The 20932-nt window shown below is 48.1% G+C and overlaps 1 protein-coding gene across 2 annotated transcripts in view; it reads right to left on the reverse strand.

The window, feature by feature from the left end:
- CMPK1 (cytidine/uridine monophosphate kinase 1) overlaps positions 1-20932 on the reverse strand; it is a 33331-nt gene that overhangs the window by 7582 nt on the left and 4817 nt on the right. The window contains exons 2-5 of one of the 2 annotated variants that reach the window (XM_073544373.1): positions 12518-12571; positions 5982-6128; positions 2130-2282; positions 609-685 (exon numbers count right to left, since the gene is read on the reverse strand). In XM_073544373.1, coding sequence (XP_073400474.1) covers positions 609-685; positions 2130-2282; positions 5982-6128; positions 12518-12571 — 431 coding nt within the window. Of the gene's footprint in view, positions 1-608; positions 686-2129; positions 2283-5981; positions 6129-8524; positions 8727-12517; positions 12572-20932 lie in introns of those variants that run through there. The other variant, XM_073544372.1, reaches the window with a different exon arrangement.

Below are 20932 nucleotides of genomic sequence, written 5' to 3' on the forward strand. Positions count from 1 at the left end.
AAAGTTTAAATATACTTTCATATTGTATGGCCAAGATTATATATATTATATATATATATTTTCTCTCGAGATCAATTTTCAGGAGTACACAGCTCCTCTGTTTCTCAGGGAAAATAAAAAAAAATAAATAAGGGGTTATTTCTCCCATCAACAGTTATCATTCAGTAGCTAACTTTCAGATCAGTGGGGTCCTACCAAAACGGGGCAGTTGCCTCACATAAACTCCATTCATTTGGGCTTCAGACCCATAGAGAATGAATGCACATGCGCAGCTACCGCCCTGTCTCAAGCAAACCCCACTGATCCAGAAGTTATTACATATCCTTTGGGCAGGCAATACTTTTAATGATAGAAATAATGAAAAAGTTATGTTAAAAAAAAAAAAATTTAAGATGATGCATTGCAAAACACCAATGTGAGACAAATCAGTCAAGGGTTACTGATAACAAATTAGAAGGGCGGGGGGGGGAAATGGGGGTAGAAAGGGGAAACACCAAGAACTATCCGATGTGCCGCCCTTTACATCACCAGGGTTTATGAAGGCCTGGTTCTAGAGATCCATGTTTTCATACAATGTAACATTGAGTGTGTGCGATGCCTACACTCACCTCTTCTCCAGGCTTTCCCTGTTATCGTCACTTCTCCCACTGCTCTTCCCTCTCTCCAGGCAGCGAGCAATGCACGTCTAACACAAGAGGAAATCATTACAAACGGTTCCAGCCATGAAAAGCCCCCAAACATGAATGCAAAAATATATATACACACACACACACACACACACCTAAAATACACCAGATACAATGAGTTTGCAAAGGACAGATTACAGAATCCACTCTGAACTCTAGCTGCAGTTTGAGAAAATAAAAGGGTCCTTTATTCACCCTCCCCAGGTCCAGCACAGTCTGTTACTCTCTGCAGCGCTGACATATAGCTAGTGCTGCAGCCAATCAATGAGCTCAATGGCTCATACCATCAACTGGAGCAGAGCCTCTAAGCTAAGCGATTGGCAGCAGTGCTGTCGAAATGACAATAGGTGCTGCAGACAATAAGGGACCCTGGGAGCAGTGGAGGAGACTCAGTGCTGGACCCAGGAAGGGCGAGTTAGGCCGGTTTCACATTAGCGCTTTTTCAGCGCACGCACGGCCAGGGGTAGCTCCGCCCCCGAGCCGACTCTCTGCCCGGCGTGCCCGCCCCTTGCTTGTAGCGCCGCCTACTAGCGGACAGCGGCGCCTGCGATCGGCGCACCCTATCTTTAGCATAGGGTGCGCAGATCGTGCGCAGGCCGTGCGCTAGTTGCGCTTTGACCTGCGCTGCGCACTTTTGACGGTGCGCCGTGGGCGCCAAAATCAAACTTTTCGGATTTTGGCGCGCACGGCGCACCGTCAAAAGTGCGCAGCGCAGGTCAAAGCGCAACTAGCGCACGGCCTGCGCACGATCTGCGCACCCTATGCTAAAGATAGGGTGCGCCGATCGCAGGCGCCGCTGTCCGCTAGTAGGCGGCGCTACAAGCAAGGGGCGGGCACGCCGGGCAGAGAGCCGGCTCGGGGGCGGAGCTACCCCCGGCCGTGCGTGCGCTGAAAAAGCGCTAATGTGAAACCGGCCTAAAGCAGTGCTTTGAGGTTTTTTTTTTTGGTTTTTTTTTATTAAAACACTGTGCAGGGGAAGACATGTTTTAACTCCTTGTATGTTAGGGCCCCGTCACACACAGCAATCTCGCTAGCGAGATCGCTGATTTTGTGACACATCAGCAATCTTGCCAGCGAGATCGCTGTGTGTGACGGGGATCAGCGACCAGCCCCCCTGCCGGTTATCGCTGAGTGTGCTCGAGCGGCCTGGGCCGTTTTTTGATCGCTGGTCTCCCACTGCCCAGCACGCATCGCTGCGTGTGGCAGCGAGAGACCAGCGATCAGCGATGCTGGACTCTAATGTATCCAGGAGCCATGTGACAGCTCACCAGCGATCAGCCTAACGATGTCCCAGAGATCCCATCCATGTCGGATCGTTTGTGGGATCGCTGGGACATCGTTATGTGTGACGGGGGCTTTAGTTGTGTTCCATATGCAAGGCAAACGCTCTGCTGAAAGATGGGCACAGATCTGACAGTGTTTGTCCCCCCTGACGTAGCCCACCTCATTATCACAGTCAAAGAAGAGCACAAAAGACACAGCAGCTTTGCCATCCATGGTCCTGTCCCAGCCCTGCAGATTGTCCTCATTCCTGGGGAAACCGTCAATAAGAAACTTATTCTTCTCGATATTTGCCGCCATGGTTTGCTCCATTGCCTGGACAAGAAAAAGATTAAGTCACCCCTTGCCATTAGTCACCCCCCACCGCCTTCCATTCCAAGAGCCATGACTTATTTTCCGTCGACATGATTTGATTTGTGCAGGGCGACTTTTAGATTGTGAATGACACCATTCATTTCACTATATAATGTACTGAAACAAAAATGGAATAAAAAAAATAAATAATTCTCTTTTGAGTTTTCATTTTTATGGCATTTATTGTGTGACTGTCCAGGTCAGTGATGTAAGAAATACTACAACTCTCAATACCAACATCGAATGATAAAAATGCTTGACAATAATATCAAAAAATTATCAAAAAGATAAGAAATGTTGCAACAACAAATATTGTTAAATAGATCCAGGGAACAGGCTGCAAAGAAAGCAGTGTATGAAAATACTAATGTACCCAAAGGTCACCCAAACAGCACAAGACGGACAATGACAATGGTAATCCAAAATATCACCCCACATATAACATCACTTCCAAGAGGTCATAATAAGGGTCTGTTCACATGTGCAGTTGTCATTCGAGTGTCATTAAAAATAAACTGGATCCATTATGAGCAAAGCAAAAACAGATGCAAAGTTTGGTTTTCGTTTTGCAACAATTTTGTTCTGTTTGCAGCGGATTTGTTTTTGTTTTTTTACTGGAGGTGTCTCAGATTATCGTAATATGGGATCGGCCGACAGCCAAGGTGTGAAATCAACTTTGTTCGTGTGACAACCCCTTTAAGGACATGGCATGTCCTCTGCAATTATCCGGAACAAGAGGAGTCTGACAGTGGCACTCTCTTAAGGCCCCGTCACACACAGCGACATCGCTGATTTTGGGACGCCACAGCGATCTCGCCAGCAAGCTGTGTGTGACACGCATCAGCGACCGGGCCCCCTGCTGGGTATCGGTGATCGTGCAGGATCGTCCTGGGCCGTTTTTTGATCGTTGCTCTCCCACTGGCCAGCACGCATTGCTGCATGTGGCAGCGGGAGCCAACGATCAGCGAGGCTCCCAGCACTCTAAGCAGGCGCTGGTTGCTGGTATCTAAGGTAAATATCGGGTTACTAAGCAGCGCGCGTCACTTAGTTACCCGATGTGTACCTTAGAAACCTGCGTGCTGGTAGCTCCCGGCGCGAGCAAGCTGGTATCTAAGGTACACATCGGGTAACTAAGTGACGCGCGCTGCTTAGTAACCCGATATTTACCTTAGATACCAGCGTCCTCGCTGGTGAAGCTGCCTGTTTGGCAGCTCACCAGCGATCATGTAGCGATGCACCAGTGATCCTGACAAGTTCGTATCATTGTTAGGATCGCTGGTGCATCTTTAAAGTGTAAAGGTACTGTCACACTTAGCGATGCACCAGCGATCCCAGCCAGCGATATGACGCGGTCAGCGATCCTAAGTGGTCGCTAGTGAGCTGCCACACAGGCAGATCTCACCAGCGACATCGCTGGGGACGGGGGTCGCTACTTACCTGTCACACCAGGCGATCCTGCGTCCTCCCGCCCGGCTCCACGCCTCGCTCGTCGTCACAGCAGGAAGCTGACAACGAGAAACGGTCCAGGACGTTCTCGCGCGATCAGCGATAAGCAGCGGGTTGTAGGTAAGTATCAGACATAGCGATATCGCTTAGTGTGACATGCCCTTAATGGTACCCTTACAGAGCCGAGAAGCAAAGCGCTCTCCTGTGTGGAGGTCTGGGGAGGAAGGTCAGTCTGCTATCTATTGTACATAGGGGGCTTCATCTTATGATCAAAGACGTCTTTTGTTCTAGCAGTGTACTGTACTTTCCCTCCTGTTTGTGCAGATCTTGCCATAGATTATATTCTCTGTTCCCAAACTGCACTCCGAGAGCCCAGCTGACCCCACTGATATCAGCCCAATGTTTGCTCTACAGTGAGGAGATACCTGGGCTTTTTTACTGTACTATTATGATAAAAAAAAAAGTTTGCTATTTATTTGTTAATTTTTCAGAATTTTGCAAGTGGTTAAACAGCAGCGACCGGAGCTGCTGATAGAGGCAGGTGGCAGCTGTGAGACGCAGCCATTACAGGACATGGATGGTGTGAGTTAATAAGGAACTAAAAACCCCTTTTCAGGAGGATCGGGCTACACTGCGGCAGACTGATAACAGGGAACAATGCAAACTACAGCACTGATGTTGCCCCCATATCATATCCTAGTTGAGGCATGCTGGGAACGTTAGTTCTGCAGCCAGGCGAGCTATAAATTGTATAATATGAATGGCAGTTGCTTAGATCTCCGTGCTAATGATCGCTACAAGACTCCTAGAAAGACACATGAGAACAGGAGCTCTGTGTCCTGGAAAGATTTAGTGATCGGCCCTTTGTCTCAGACGTCATAAACCACAGATCTATAACAGTCGTCCCACTGTAGTTCGCACAGTAGAATATTATGTGATGACGTCCCACAGAGATGGAGAAAGTGTCCTCCATTACAGACCCCTTTGATTAGCGACTTTGTGGGAGCCATGGCATAAAATGGACCCTCCATGTAACAAACTAAAAACACCCACCTATGGGCCATAAAGAGGGGGTCGTCCTGCTTGTATCCCCCTCTCTCACAGCCAGCAGTGTTTGCATTGTCACGGATTAATAATTAACATTGCGGCTGATAACGTGCACTAATGCAATAGTCACCGGTGTCAGGTCAGTCTCCAGCACTACAAAGGGCCGCACCCGACATTAACCCTCAGTCATGGAGCTTTGCTTCTCCAGAGAAATCATTAGAAGTAGTTTTCAACATCATATAATGTACAAAAAAAAAAAAAAAAAATAAAGCGATAACTTTCTAAAACTTTTTTCTGCATCTATTCTTAACTCTTGCGAGTGTCATTTGTGACGGTACCATTATTATTTGTGTAAATATTAGTTCGCATTCAGTGAACGAATTACATTTTGGTGTTAAAAATTTATAAAGACCTAATACTTCTCACAGCTGAGGGTTTGCTACATTTGTATCCACGAGATCTTATGTGAGCTAAACAACTTGGATAGGATGTTTCATACATCTGCGTTTCTCAGGTCTACTGGTGAAAACGTGTCTGCCTCGGCCAAGCGGTGCGTCGCAGCCAAAGTAAGGACCAGGAAAAATTACACATTACTTTACAGGGGATGGTCAGGAAATCAATTTTGTAATGAAAAAGAAAAAAAAAAAAAAAAAAAGGAGAAGTATTGAAAGTGGTGAGTGAAATAAGTAAGTTCTCCTGTGCAATCTGCTCCTGCAAACGTGGCAGTACAGCATCGTGCATGGGTGAATTAATACGATTGGCGACCACTAGTGATAAGCAAATGTGCTGGGATAAGGTGTTATCTGGGCATGCTCGGGTGCTATCCAAATGACTTAGGCGTGCTCAAAAATATGTTCAAGTCCCGTAGCTCCATGTCGCCGGCTGTTCGACACCTGCAACACATGCAGGGATTACCTAACAGGTAACAACCACGAGACATGCAGCCACGGGGACTCGAACATATTATTCAAGTACGCTGAAAACAGTCGGTTAGCACCTGAGCATGCTCAGATAACACCTAATCAGAGCATGTTCGCTCATCACTAGTGTCCACGTACGACTCTCGTAAAATCACACGGGAAACAAATGTGTATAAATGACTGATACCCGTCTGTACATCCTTTGTACTGGAGATCAGCGTCCTCCGCTCGCTCCAGGACTACTTACCCTTTGCAGCAGGCTAATGGTGATCTCTACCGGGACGATCTTCCCGTCCCTAATGTAAGACTCAATCAGCTCCCCATACTCAGAGCCGGGCCTCTTCCTCTCGTCACGCAGCAAGTCTCCCGCTGACAGATGGGTGTAGCCATATTTCTAAAAATAAAAAAAAGCGGATAATTCTCATAATAAGAGCAAAGACAAGGCAAGAAATATTCAACGAACACGTGACTGGTAACAGTTCCTGCTTTCTGCAGCATTGTGTCCGTGCGGTAGGAGAGCTTACCGGGAGGCTACACCGGCGGCTAAGGCCAACCATACATGGCGATCTGTCGGCCTAATGCCATCTCAGCCGTCTCCCCCATACACAGGAGCCCTCGCTCGGCCAAGTGAGCCTGTGTTTCCTAGGAGAAAGTTTCCGAATGACGTCAGCCGGTGGCTTATTTACGGGCAAACAATTCGATCGACAATAATAAAAATCGGTCATATCTGATCAACATCTCCCCTGACCATCAGTCGGCCCCATACACATTGGGCCGTCAGCCAACCCATCGTATAGTCCGATTCAGCAGACATTCGCCTAATGTGCACCACCCCTAGTCTGACATAAGGACCCTTCCCTCGGAGCAGTCCCCGCAGAGCCTCCCCAACATGTGCTCACCACTGCGGCTACTCCAGCAGGACCGGCTCATCGTTGCCAACATGGCGGTTTGTGCATGAGCAGCGGAAATATTCTGAGCTTTTTTGCTCTGTCACCCAGCGGCTTTGTACTTTATACATTTCTGTTGTACAGACCTACAAATCTGTGACACCGGGAAACCCGTCATTATAGTCTGAGTCCGGCACAACCCTCCACATTTATGTTCTTCAGAGCATAAACTTAGCAAAAGCAAAACTATTTTTTGCAGTTGTGGCCGCAGGGTGGAGACCGCACCTATATGAAGGGTTTGTAATTCTCCGGACTCCTCCAGATGTCACGTACAAGGGTGTGACTACAGGGGGAGCCGTAGGAACTTAATATTCCAATCTTATGGGCAGCAGCCACTGACTAAGTCTACCAACAACTTCGTTTTGGGCATACGAGTAAATGGGGGCACAAGCTCTGGACTCAACCTCAGATATACTTTTTAGCTGCAGGTAGTTACAGGAAACAGTCATCAAGTAGACTGTCAAACACACACTGTGGAGCCACTATAATACCCCCTGAGGGGCTGTTATATACTTACTAAGCACAGGAAGGCTGCAAGAGTTCAGCTCTGAAGCCTGCAGAATTAAAACTATAGCTGAGAAATAGAAAATTATTTCCTAAAAGGAAAAGGCCTATATGGAGGGAAATAAAGTCTTTTCACAGTGCCTCAAAGGTTAAATCAATTTAGGGCCAAATTGCCCATTGTCTGCCCATCACAATGCAACCAAACATTGGAAGATATCAGGGCAGTTATCACACGCAAGGATCCAGATGTCAACAGAAAACCATCAGCGGCCGGAGCCGACAGCCGCAACCCCAAGCGGCCTCCTCTTTCCCACGGTAGTTTCATCACGCCCTTGCAATATCACCAAAACTAAAGGGTCCATTTACATTACATGTTAAACGTCCGCCAACATTACTGGTTGGGGGGGGGGGGGGTAATTTAATACCGTTTGCACAGGGCGGCCATATTTCCAGTGCGCACCGAGCGATCCGTGAATCCGTGATATACAGATCATTCTGTGCTTTTTATTCATGTTCTCGGCAGCACAGGTCCGATATACACAGCAGGATGTGCTGCCGAAAATGACGATCTTTAGCGCATAAGAAAATATGATTTAATCCGACAAACGAGTATTTTGTCAGATCGTCGGGTGATCGGGCCGCCTGCAAGAGGATTGGGAAATGAATGAATAAAATAAACCGTTAGGTTACAAAGCTTCTAACAAAGCGCACACTATCGTGCGCGCAGAGCAGATCCTCCAAGAAGCAAAAAAGAACGACAGACGACCAGATCTCGGAATCCAGCTCCGTGCAGAGAGAGAGAGATCGCCCCCGGGCGAAGGTCTGTATGGACGGATTCCAGAGACACCGCCGATCGCTGGGTGATGAGCTGTCATCTCGGGTAAAGGTTTCACCCCGCACACACCCAGAGAGCGCCGACAATCTGCAGGTTCCACAAGTACAAAAACCTTTAAAAAAAAAAAAAAAAAATAATCGTTTGCCTCAAGTGGGATTTCTGATCCTGGGAAAGCTGGGTGACAATTTAATAATAGGGAGAAGAGTCCTGATCTGCCGGGTTCTGTCTTGGAGAACGAAAGATAATCAGGGAAAAAAAAAAAGTAAAAAAAAGCGCAAAAATCTTGGGAGCATTATCGCAAAAAAAAAAAGGGGTCGAGAAACACAAAACAGAGAATGGCGCTTTAACCCTTTAGTGCATTTTTTTCTACAAAGGAAGGAGCAAAAAAAAAAAAAAAAAAGATTTAAAATTTGCAATGGATGTGATGTTACCCAGCTATCACCGGCATGCTGAGCCTTGTAGTGCCCGGCCTCAGCAGAGGCAATGACAGCCGCGCGTACTCACCTCCACGATCCTCTCACATTGGGTCCCCTTCCCCGCGCCCGGTCCTCCGAGGACGAACACCACGAGAGGCTTCATGACGGCGCACACGAGAGAGCGGGCGGACACTGGAGGGAACCGGGACACTGCACGGAAAAGCATACAGAGGGCGGAGCACACAGCCGGCGCCGCCGCCCGCCTACCAGCTGCTGAGGTGTCACTCACCGGAAGTGCGTCACCGCGACCCGCCTTTTCCTTCACAGAGATGATCGCTGATTGGCTGAATCCAGTATCAGTTACTTAGATACCCCATTTGTAGTTGGACTTCATCTTAACTGTGGGCATTTGCCAGTAGTTTGGTCATTAAAAGCTGTTGAAATACCATTTTTTAAAATCTTTTTTTAAACCCAATACGGTACATTTATCTACGCATTGAAATGACTGGTATTTAGGTTTAAAGCCCTATTTATCCAGATGTCCCACAGATAAGTGGTAGTTACCAAACTCCATATTCACAGTATATAGATGGTAATGACTACATCACAGCAGCAGATTTGGTAAAAAAAAAAAAAAAAACCATAGCAGCCACAAGTTTTCATTTTTCAAAAGAATTATGAGAAATGAGAGCTGCGCGGTGATTGGTTGCTATGGGCAACACACCACTTCAGGGCAGCGTCGTCGCCAGCTCTGGCCGGGCCCTCGGGCGACAGCATCTTCGCTTTCTATTTTTCCTCCTCGCCTTCCAGGAGCGATACCTCAAACTATATCAGGGCGTGTTTCTTGCGTTACGAACCGTAGCTTTTATCATCCCCGTTTTGGGGTCTTCACGACTTTTCGATATCTTTTTATTGCTTTTTTTCCGGGAGGCGAAATGGCCAAAAATCAGCGATTCTGCCATTACGATTCTCTTATGATCTGTTCATTTGGACAGTTCGTACGTGGCAATACCAAATAGGTTTTTGTTTTTTTTCTCATTTACATTGTGGGAAATGGGAGGATGATATAAACTTTCATATTTTTCAATATTTTTCTCAGTTTTTTTACATTTTTATTAGACTCTCTAGGGATCTTGCATCTGTGTTCGCTTTCAATCCACTGGAATATTCTAATATTGCTTATATTGTAAAATTACCATTTTCCTATGAAGCCGTGTACAAACTCGGTAGACGCGGAGACCTTCAGTAGGTCCATTGCGACATGACTATGTCATCAGCACCCTATCATTAGCTTCTCAATATTTCTCTGTCACATAAAGTGCTGCAATCACTGCAATTAGATGGGGTGTAATGTATGCGGCGGGCTCAGCTCCTGTACCTGCTCCATACATACAATGTGAACAGGGCAGAGTGGAGTGGGCTCCCTGCAGTGGTGCAACTTGAAGCTCATGGGACCCACTGCAAAAACTCTACCAGGGCCCCCAATTATTCTAAGTCTTCAATGGTAATTACCTTTTCATATAGGCCAAAAGGACTTTTTGGGGCCCTTAGACTATAGGCCTCGGATGCAATCGCAAACCCTACACCTATTGTAGTTATGCCCTTTTCTTCCTGTACAGCCAAGACCCCGACACTTGCCTTGGTGCCAATTCTGCATGATAGCAATTATTCCACTATTTACTTATATGGAAGTTTTGAATACAGAACCCACCCGACTGTTTTCAGTGACTTACTTCTCCCTCCCCATTGAGATCACATGCATGTTCAGACAGCTATTGCTATATGTGTATGAGTTCGGGAGCATTAAAGGATATGGACACTTCAGAGCAAATATTTTTGAATTTTTGCCTAAAACTTATTCATGGGTTTTATTATTTTGGAGCACATCTACAGCCTCTATGTATCACAGTACATAGCAGTCTGTAGAACTAGTTACCAGCGAGCTCATCAGATGGAAAATTCTGTAAGCCCTATTTTTACCCCACAGCTATGTGGAGCTGTGGTGACTTTGGCTGTAAGGCCGGGGTCACACTTGCGAGAAACTCGCACGAGTCTCACTTCTCAGTACCCAGCACTGCCGCCGGCACTCAGGAACGGAGCGCTCAGCTGCATAGAAATACATGCAGCCGCACACTCTGGTCCCAAGTGCCGGTGGCAGTGCTGGGTATTGAGACGCGAGACTCGTGCGAGTTTCTCGCAAGTGTGACCCCGGCCTAACACAGGTTGCACGGCCAAAGATTGCTGTTATGCCACTGCTACATTTCAGCATGGGGAAAGTGAGTGGGGTCGCATTGAGACCCGTAAGATACTGTTAAAAAAGTTGCAACTAAAGTGGGAATGAGTTACAGTTTTGCCAACTTGCTTGTCGCAGTCTCTGTACTTTGCAGCTCCCACTGCGACCTCATTCACTTACACTACAGATCAGACGAGTCTGAAAATACTGAGAAAGAAAGGTCTGTGTTAGAAAAAGACACAAACCTGATTAAGAACTAATAAATTGTTCACTAACAATAGTGATAACATCTTTACAACACTCTATAAGGAGCGAAATCACATCAGTCCATGTAGCGAACAGGGTTTACAATACTGAGCCCCTCATACACATGCTAAGCGTGCATGTGCTTTAATGGGAAGAGGGAAGTAGGTGCCTCAGGCAGTATCTGATCCCCCAAATAAAACAAGGGATATGGCATGTTGAAAATCAACCCAACAGATTTTTCCGCTGATGGCAGATGACCCGATAAAACATCAGATGGTTGGCCGGTTCTCCTGGAATCCTAGAGTTCGGCCAACATTAATCTAATCTGTGTGGTCACCTTAAGGCCATGCACAGACTGGTCACAGGTCTCCTGACTCAGTCTCATATATGCCCTAGAGGCTGTTGAGTTGGTTGAGTCTGGGTCAGGAGACACACGGCCTGGGTTTGTACATCACATCCATACTCACACTACAGTTCGAGGATATGAGAAACCAGGCTTAGTTCCCTATCTCAAGTCAATAGATGCATTACTCCTTTAGTCAATTGTCTTAGTCATGTTTTAAGAAGCTGGAGAACACAGTAAATTTATGAATTAGGCTACTTTCACACTAGCGTTTCCTGGAGCTGCAGAGGGATGCGCACGACCGCCATGAAGCTCCACCCCCTGCCGCACCTCCTCCGGTCAGCTCCGCCTATGGGCGCATGACGCTGCATGCGGCCTGCGTACCCTATCTTTAGCATTGGGTACGCAGGCCGTGCGCAGGTATGCGTTTGCTGGCGCATGCATCCTTTTGACGGTGCGCCATCCTGTGCCAAACACACAGTGTTGCATTTTAGTGCGCACGGCGCTCCGTCAAAAGGACGCATGCACCGGCAAACGCATAACTGCGCACGGCCTGTGTACCCAATGCTTAAAATAGGGTACGCAGGTTGCATGCAGCGTTATGTGCCCATAGGCGGAGCTGACCGGAGGAGGCGCGGCAGGGGGCGGAGCTTTGCGGCGGCCGTGCGCATCCCTCTGCAGCTCTAGGAAACACTAGCGTGAAAGTAGCCTAACACTCCAAGCAGGAAGACTATAGTTGGACCGGTACTCATGGTATCATTTCTCAGTGCCAAACTCTGAGCTACCATAGCAGCTAAAGCATTTTTATAAAAATCACCTATGTGCCCATCAGGAGTCATATACAGAAGTGTTGCTAAGTGTGTACAACATATAAGCAAGTCAGATAAGCTTTCCTTCTCTAAAGTGTATTTTGTACATTCAGTATAAAATTAATTCTTGTATTTTTGCAAACATAATCTTACACTGGCATAAATCATTTCCAATATAAAAAATTCCAATATGTGTTAATTAAAAAACGATTCTCTTTAGTTTGGGGATTTTGTCGCCCTTTATTTGAAGTTTTATTTCACATCGGCATTTAAAGTCGAGTATTTAAAATTGAGTCAGAATTGACGGCAAGTTTATATCTGTAAGATGGATCTGGATGGGGGCTTTTGTTATAAATGCAGATATGAAGAAATGTATGCCATTTGTTCAATTATGAGTCAAAGAATGTAACAAGAATTTTACATACATACGGGCATATATGTTTTACTCACAGGAGGAATTGCAGTGATGAAGAAATTCCAGGGCAGCAACGTCCCTCCCGAGGCCTAAGATAAGTAATATAATTGTGACAAAGTGGAATCTGTAAAGGAAAGAGGAAATGTTATTGATAGGACTGGTTCGGTATAGCCCATCAACCTAAGAGGACGTCTTCCTCAGTAAAATCTTATAAGTAAAGATGTATGGAAGGAATCTTCATGTATTTTACAGCAAACAGAGACTTATACAAGGCAAGTCCTGAATGCTGCCAAGTCTAAACCTGAATATATAATGTATTCACTGACTGACTTTCCGCAATGACACAGGGGACCATACGACACATTGTACAGATGAGCCATAAATTAAATGTATAGCATTTCCAAAGAAGGCTGACAAGTAGATTTATCAAAGTACCTGGCAGTTATACCATAACAGTTAGACAGGGCAGGAGACAGGTAAGACAATTAAACAAACCTGTTCCCTGTACATTTGGATTACAACAAATATTTACCATATGCATTTGTATCACTTATATCCTGGCTGCTGCATTCACTCACATCCACCATCCTTCATTAACACTTTACACTCCATCTATATCGGCCCCTCAATTCTCTCCTCTCCTATGTATAGCACTCATGCTCTTTTCACATTGCTAAACAGCACAGATCCATTCAGTCCCACCATCCAACAAAAGAGACGCTCTCACAAATCACTTAGCCATCTGCTTACTCTATTTATCTTCCTTCTCCTAGTTGCAGGAGATATCTCTCTCAACCCCGGCCCCCCATATTATAGTAAGTCAAACCCCTCAAATCTCATTAACATTCTCTGTATGCCTTCTGTCTTTTAATTGTGCCCTTTGGAATTCTCGTTCAGTGTGTAATAAACTCTCCTTCATCCATGACTTCTTCCTTTCTGAGTCTCTTAACCTTCTGCCTCTTACTGAAACCTGGATCCAGCAGTCAGACACCACCGCTGCTTGTGACGTCATCCTCCTGCTTGCTTCATTGCTCCCTGCAGCGCGCTCCAGCGCAGGCGTACCTATCTGCCCTGTTGAGGGCAGAGCAAAGTATTGCAGTGCACAGGCGCTGGGACTCTCTGACCTTTCCCGGCGCCTGCGCACTTCAATAATTTGCTCTGCCCTCAACAGGGCAGATAAGTGTGCCTGTGCAGAAACGCTATGCCGGGGAGCCATGACACACGTGTAAGGAGGTAGACCAGACCGTGGGTACTTGCATGCCTGGTCCTGAACTGAGGGGCTGCATCCTCTGTTTCTGGGGGGAACCCTGTGGAAGGTGGACCTTCCCCTGCTGTAGGAGGGAAGGAGAGGAGAGACGGAGTTTCCTGGTGACAGAAGGGGCAGGGAGAGCCCAGAGAGACCACACTGACACAGGGGTATAAGAAGGAAAAGCGCGCGCTGCAGCAGGAGTTGGCGCCAAGTGAGTGCAGAGCAAAGGAGAGCGTGCTCTGCTTCCCCCTCCAGAGAGTGCTGGCCCTGTGACAGGCCATTCTGCTGCTGCCCGGAATAGGAGCTGTGGTGCTGGGGGAATTAGCGGTGCCAGCAAAGTGGATTGTGCGGATCAGTGCCAGCAGAGCGGAGTGTGCAGCGCTAAGCCAGGTGCTGTACACTAGGAGACAGTGAGTACTGCACCCACTCTGCCCAAGTGTGACCATATGCTCAAAAGAGACCTCCTGCTGAAGACGGAGACAGGCCGACAGTACGCGGTGAGCGCCCTCTGTGTAAACGTGGACCCGCCAGCCTCCGTGACCGGAGGAGACTCCCTTGACAAGCCTGAGACACTCGCAAGTGCGTGTAAGCTGGCGTGCGCAGTGACAGATCTGAGCCCCTGAGAACAGTAGCTGGACTGACCAAGGAGCGCTGCACTGTCCCTGCGGTGACACGTTCTGAGTGTGGACTTGTGACAAAAGGGTACTTCACACATAGCGAGATCGTTAGCAAGATCGCTGAAACGTCACAGGTTTTGTGACGCAACAGCGACCTCAACAGCGATCTCGCTACGTGTGACACATCGCGGCGACCGGGCACCCGCTGCGATATCGCTGATCGTGCTCAAATGTCCTAGGTCATTTTTTGATAATTGGTGACCCGCTGGCCAGCATGCATCGCTGTGTTTGACGCCATAACAACGACGAGCGACCTCGTTGGCGACTCAGAACTCAGGGACGCAGGCATGAGTCATCAGAATAGCTGCTGTATGACAAGGTCCCAACGACCGCCGAGGTCGTTATATGGATTGCCGTATCGTTACTGCGTCGTTGAGTAGATCTGCCTGTTTGACAGCTTACTAGCGATCATGTAGTGACGTACCAGCGATCCTTACCAGGTCGTATCGTTGTCGGGATCGCTGGAGCGTCGCTATGTGTAACGGGACCCTAAGAATGGTGAGAGCAGGACCCCCGCCCACCGCCCGGCATCCTGTTGTTTTCCCAGAAGGCTGTTTCTTTATCGTGGACAGAGACTTGAGAGACTGCATGTGCCGTTGTTGTCGGTGCCACCGCTGGATTCCCGCCTGTCAGAGACTGCGATGAGATGACCCACACCGCTGCCACCGTTGGAACCCTGCACTCCCTCACAACAGAAGACAACAGTCCGATAAGTTTAACCTCGTTATTACTGTATTACTGAACTCTCGTTCGTCCTCACCTACCCTGCCAACTTTCCAGTTCTGCCCCATTCCTCGCCGTCACCCTACAATCCCTCACTCCCTGTGTGGAGCACATACCCCTATAAAAAAAAACCTGTATAACCCTTGTTCTGCCTCCACGTGCGTGACTGAATCCCGCGTTCCTGCAGGTTATTACACACATAGGAGGGCGGCATTGCAAGAAGATGGGAGGCACTGGACCCGGACCTGTGACACCCATCGGACAGGACCGGACCGCATCGGACCGCCCCCACACCAGGTGTGTATAATAAAACTTATTTTTCTTATCTTGCAGGTCGGACCGCGGGCTTATCTACAGCATTATAGAAGTTCATCCTTGCAAGACATCCTGCGTGCTGTGTTCTTCCAATGCCCTCCTCGACACTTTTCTTTCTAGTAAACTGTGCAGACTGTCAGGAGAGGAGGAGAAATAGTCACGTGGATATTACCTAGCCTGAGAGTGAGAACAGGCTGAGCTGTGGCCAGTCCCCTCCCCACGGTTTACCCTTATAATCCTGCTCTCTTTCTGCTAGAGCTTCTTTTCTTGTTTTATTTCCTGTTTTCCATACTATCTTGATCTATTCCATTTGTATATCATCTGCGGACTGTCAAAAATCCTAATTCTGCCCTCCAAACCCCCTAAGATCCTGTAAAACCATTGCTTCTGTTCTTAAAGGGAATCTGTCACCCCTTTTTTGAGATATCATATGATATCATTCAATTGTGTGTCACATAAGGATTCTCTTAGTACTTTTGCTTCCCCCTGACCCCGCACCTTTCATGCATAAATAGCTTTTTTTATATCGGTTCAGATGTATGTAAACTGCCTCTGTCTGGTCCGCTGGGCGGGGCTTATTCACCTGCTCCCCCCCTCACTGACTTGCTCTACGCATTTCTTCTTGTGTAGAGCAAGGCAGGGAGGGGGGGGAGCAGGTGAATAAGCCCCGCCCAGCGGACCGGACAGAGGCAGTTTACATACATCTGAACCGATATAAAAAAAAAGGTATTTATGCATGAAAGGTGCGGGGTCAGGGGGAAGCAAAAGTACTAAGAGAATCCTTATGTGACACACAATTGAATGATATCAATGTATGATATCTCAAAAACGGGGTGACAGATTCCCTTTAAAAGTACTGTCCTACACCACCCCCACCTCAGTGTCCACATGCCCCACACCCATACCCTAGTGCATGTCCAGTCATCTCCCTCCCAAACTATTGATCCCTGGAAACCAATCAAAGGCAGCGTTATGTGATCTACACAACAAAAGAGGTGAGTTAGGCCCGGGCCACACTTGCGCGAGTCTCTTGCATTAATATCCGGCACTGCCGCCGGCACTTGGACCGGAGCGTTCAGTTGCATAGAAATACATGCAGCCGCACACTCCTGTCCCGAGTGCCGGCGGCAGTGCCGGGTACTGATGCAAGAGACTTTCTCGCGTTGCATTCACAAGTATGACCCCGTCCTAAAGCACAGTGGATTTGTATAGTACAGGGCAGGACGTCTGTAAAAACCTGGTGTATACTGTACACACAAATAACAAAACCTAATGGAATAGGAAAAGGCGGGACACCTCTTTAAAACAGATAATGCAACAGTTAATGAATGAAATAATGAGCAAATAGCACATTACAATCTGTAGCAGAAAATATAATACTGTTAGGGTACCGTTACACCTAGCGATGCACCAGCGATTCCGACCAGCGATATGACGCGGTCAGGATCGCTGGTGCATCGCTAGGTGGTCGCTAGTGAGCTGCCACACAGGCAGATCTCACCAGCGACATCGCTGGGGACGGGGGTCGCTACTTACCTGTCAGACGCAGCGATCCTGCGTCCTCCCGCCCGCGTCCATGCCTCGCACGTTGGCGCCACAGGAAGCCCAGCAGGAAGTGGCCGACGAGGAATGGTCCAGGAGCTTCTCGCGCGATCAGCGATAACCAGCGGGGGAGCCGGTCGGAGGTAAGTATCACATGCAGCGATATCGCTAGCAATATCGCTGCAACGTCACAAAATCGGTGACTTTACAGCGATATTGCTAGCAATATCGCAGTGTGTAACGGGGGCTTTACACACTTTCCTAATTAAAAGCCCTGTGATAAAACACTCCGGGATCGCCTTTTCTGGGGTCAAAGGTCACGTGCGTTCAGCATGAAGCTCAGGCGCACAGCCGGGGTCCGGGTATAACTGACGCTGGGTCAGGTTTATTAAAGGTGAAAGCAATGCATAAAGAAAAAAAACATAAAACAAATCCTTGCCTGTCCGGCACTAACTAAACAAAGTACAACCTAACTACCAACTGGCGGGCTTCTCCCGTCCAGCCAAACCACAGTTGCAGTGGGCACTGCTTTCACTCACATGTGTCTCTCACACAGACAGGCTCTCTGTGTTCCCAGGCTGAGACACTCACACAACCACCTGGCATCCTTTTATATCCGCCTCCCATTATTCATTAGTCACCAGGTGAGATACTGACCAGACTAGGCCACATAGGAAAGGTATCTGGGCGAGATATACCTGGCCTCCTTCTCACATACCCCCCCTCTGCTCAGACCACTCTGGTCGCGCAATGACACCCACCAAACAGTGCACTCGGGACAGGGCATCTGCATTCCCCATCTGTACCCCTGGGCGGTGCTCCACCGCAAAAGTATAGGCCTGCAGGGCAAGGAACCACCAGGTCACCTGGCTATTCCGTTCCCTGTGCAAGTGCATCCACTTGAGAGGGGCATGGTCAGTGATCAGCCTGAAATTTCTGCCCACCAAGTAATATTTGAGGGCCTCTAGAGCCCACTTAATGGCTAGGCACTCTTTTTCTATGACTGCATACTTTTGCTCATGTTTATTCAGCTTCCTGCTGAGATAGAGGACTGGGTGTTCCACTCTGTCGCTCACTTGTGACAGTACGGCCCCGATACCGGTATCAGAGGCATCCGTTTGTACCACAAACTCGCTGCGGAAGTCCGGAGTCACCAGTACGAGTTGAGAGCAAAGTGCCCGTTTTAGGCTATGGAAGGCTTCTTCAGCCGCTAAATTCCATTTAATCATGACGGAGTCTTTCCCTTTGGTAAGATCCATCAGGGGGGTAGCGATGGCTGCAAAATTGGGTATGAACCGGCGATAATAGCTGGCGATCCCCAGAAAGGCTTGCACCTGCTTCTTGTTGACTGGTTGCGGCCAGTCCTGAACCGCTTGAATCTTATCAACCTGGGGTTTAACAACACCCCTCCCAATTACATACCCCAAATACCGATGTGACATTTCTTGGGGTTCGCGGTTAGACCTGCCTTCCACAGGTCGTCAATCACAGCTTGTACTTTCTGGAGATGAGTCTCCCAGTCCAAGCTGTAAATGACAATGTCATCCAAATAGGCCGAAGCGTACTGCCTATGTGGCCTCAGGACTCGATCCATCAGTCTCTGGAAGGTTGCCGTTGCTCCGTGCAGTCCAAACGGCATATACACATACTGAAATAGACCTTCCGGCGTAGCAAATGCCGTCTTTTCTCTGGCAGCCTCCGCCAGAGGGATCTGCCAATACCCCTTTGTTAGGTCTAGGGTCGTAATATGCCGGGTTTTTCCTAACCGATCTATTAACTCGTCGACCCGGGGCATAGGGTAGGCATCAAATTTTGAGACCGCATTCAGTTTCCTGAAGTCATTGCAGAACCGGATTGTGCCGTCCGGTTTAGGAATTAACACAATCGGGCTGGACCAAGCACTGTGCGATTCCTCAACGACGCCTAACTCTAACACTGCCTTCACTTCTCGGGAAACGGCTTCATGGCGCGCTTCCAGAATTCTGTAGGGTTTCACGTGAACTGTGACACCAGGTTCCGTTACAATGTCATGTTTCATTAGCGTAGTCTGCCCGGGTTTTTCTGAGAAAAACTTTTGGTTGTGAAGTAGAAACTGCCTGACCTCAGTCTTTTGCCGCTCCGAGAGTCTCGGCAACCCGTACCTCCGGTACGGTATGCGAGCAGACGGGACGGGCCAGCTCCGCTGACAAGGCAGACCGATCTTTCCAGGGTTTTATCAGATTTACATGATAAACCTGTTCAGGTTTCCGTTTACCTGCCTGGTATACTTTGTAGTTTACTTCACCAACTCTTTCCTTAATCTCAAAGGGGCCCTGCCACTTTGCTAGGAACTTACTGTCCACCGTGGGGACCAGGATCAACACCCTATTTTGGCGCCCCTATCATAGATTCTTTTTTGGGCTCCCTGAGCCTGCATCATGTGTTCTTTGACGATAGGCATAACAGCCGCACTACGGTCCTACATTTGGGATACGTGATCTAACACCGTTTTAAACGGAGTGACCTGACCCTCCCAGGATTCTTTTGCGACGTCTAACAGTCCGCGAGGACGTCGGGTGTACAATAACTCGAAAGGCGAGAACCCCGTTGAAGACTGGGGCACTTCCCTGATGGCAAAAAGCAAATACGGAAGTAAATAGTCCCAGTTCTTCCCATCCTTGTCTATCGCCTTTTCTCAGCATCTGCTTCAGAGTTTTATTGAACAGTTCGACCAACCCGTCTGTTTGAGGGTGATACACGGATGTGCGTAACGGTTCGATTTGTAACAACCGGCAGAGCTCCTTCATTACCCTGGACATAAAGGGGGTCCCCTAGTCGGTGAGAATCTGTTTTGGTATACCGACCCGACTAAACACATGCACCAGTTCCTTGGCAATCGTCTTGGTGGCCTTGTTACGCAAAGGGATGGCCTCCGGGTAACAAGTGGCATAATCCAAGATGACCAGGATATGTTGGTGTCCACGTGCAGACCGTGGAAGGGGCCCAACTAAATTCATCCCAATCCTCTCAAACGGGACCTCAATAATAGGTAGGGGTACCAAAGGGCTACAGAACCGGGGCTTAGGCGCAGAGGCTTGGCAGTCAGGACAAGACTCACAATATACACGAATATCGTGATGCATGCCTGGCCAAACAAAACAGTGTAATATCCTTTCGGTGGTTTTCTGGACACCCAGGTGACCTCCCATCACATGTCCGTGGGCCAGGTCCAGCACCTGCCGCCGGTAGGGTTTTGTCACGACTAATAGATGCACCATGTCTTCCCCCTTTTTCTCTATCTGATATAGTAAATCATTCTCCAGGACCATGTAAGGATATGCCAGCCTAGAGCCAGGTTCTACGGGTACCCCATTTATCACTTTTACATTTGTCCTAGCCTGAGAAAGGGTAGGATCCTTTATTTGCTCATTTTGGAAGTCATCTTTCTGAACTTCCAAATCCGGCAAACGGGGAGGTGGACGGCTGTCGGCCTCCTCCTCTTCCCTGGTCTCCTCCGTATCACCCGCCATGACTGAAAAAGGGAACTGCAGGTCATTTCCAGCAGACTCTTCCCCCGAGTCTTCCGGGGAGACCTCTTCCAGGGGTTCGGGACCCACATGCGCCCTGGGAGAAGAATCATGTATACTATTACCCGAGGGCATCAACTGATTCTCCCACAATTGCCAGAAGTGGGGAAAATCCCAGCCCAAGATAACATCATGCAATAACGCCGGGACGAGTCCCACTTTATGTTGCACAGACCCATAGCAAGTAGTAATGCATATGACCGTGGTGAGGTACGAACAGGTGTCTCCATGCACACATGTTACAGAAAATTTGTCTGATTGTCCAGTCGGGGCTGACACCAGACTGGCCTTCACCAGAGTCACCACACTTCCCGAGTCTAACAATGCCACCACATTTTTGCCATCAACAGTTAAATCACACAAGTGTTTTTCCACATC

The sequence above is a fragment of the Dendrobates tinctorius genome, unplaced genomic scaffold, assembly GCF_039654945.1.
Source record: "Dendrobates tinctorius isolate UK_male_01 unplaced genomic scaffold, ASM3965494v1 ptg000138l, whole genome shotgun sequence".
Lineage (NCBI taxonomy): Eukaryota > Metazoa > Chordata > Amphibia > Anura > Dendrobatidae > Dendrobates > Dendrobates tinctorius.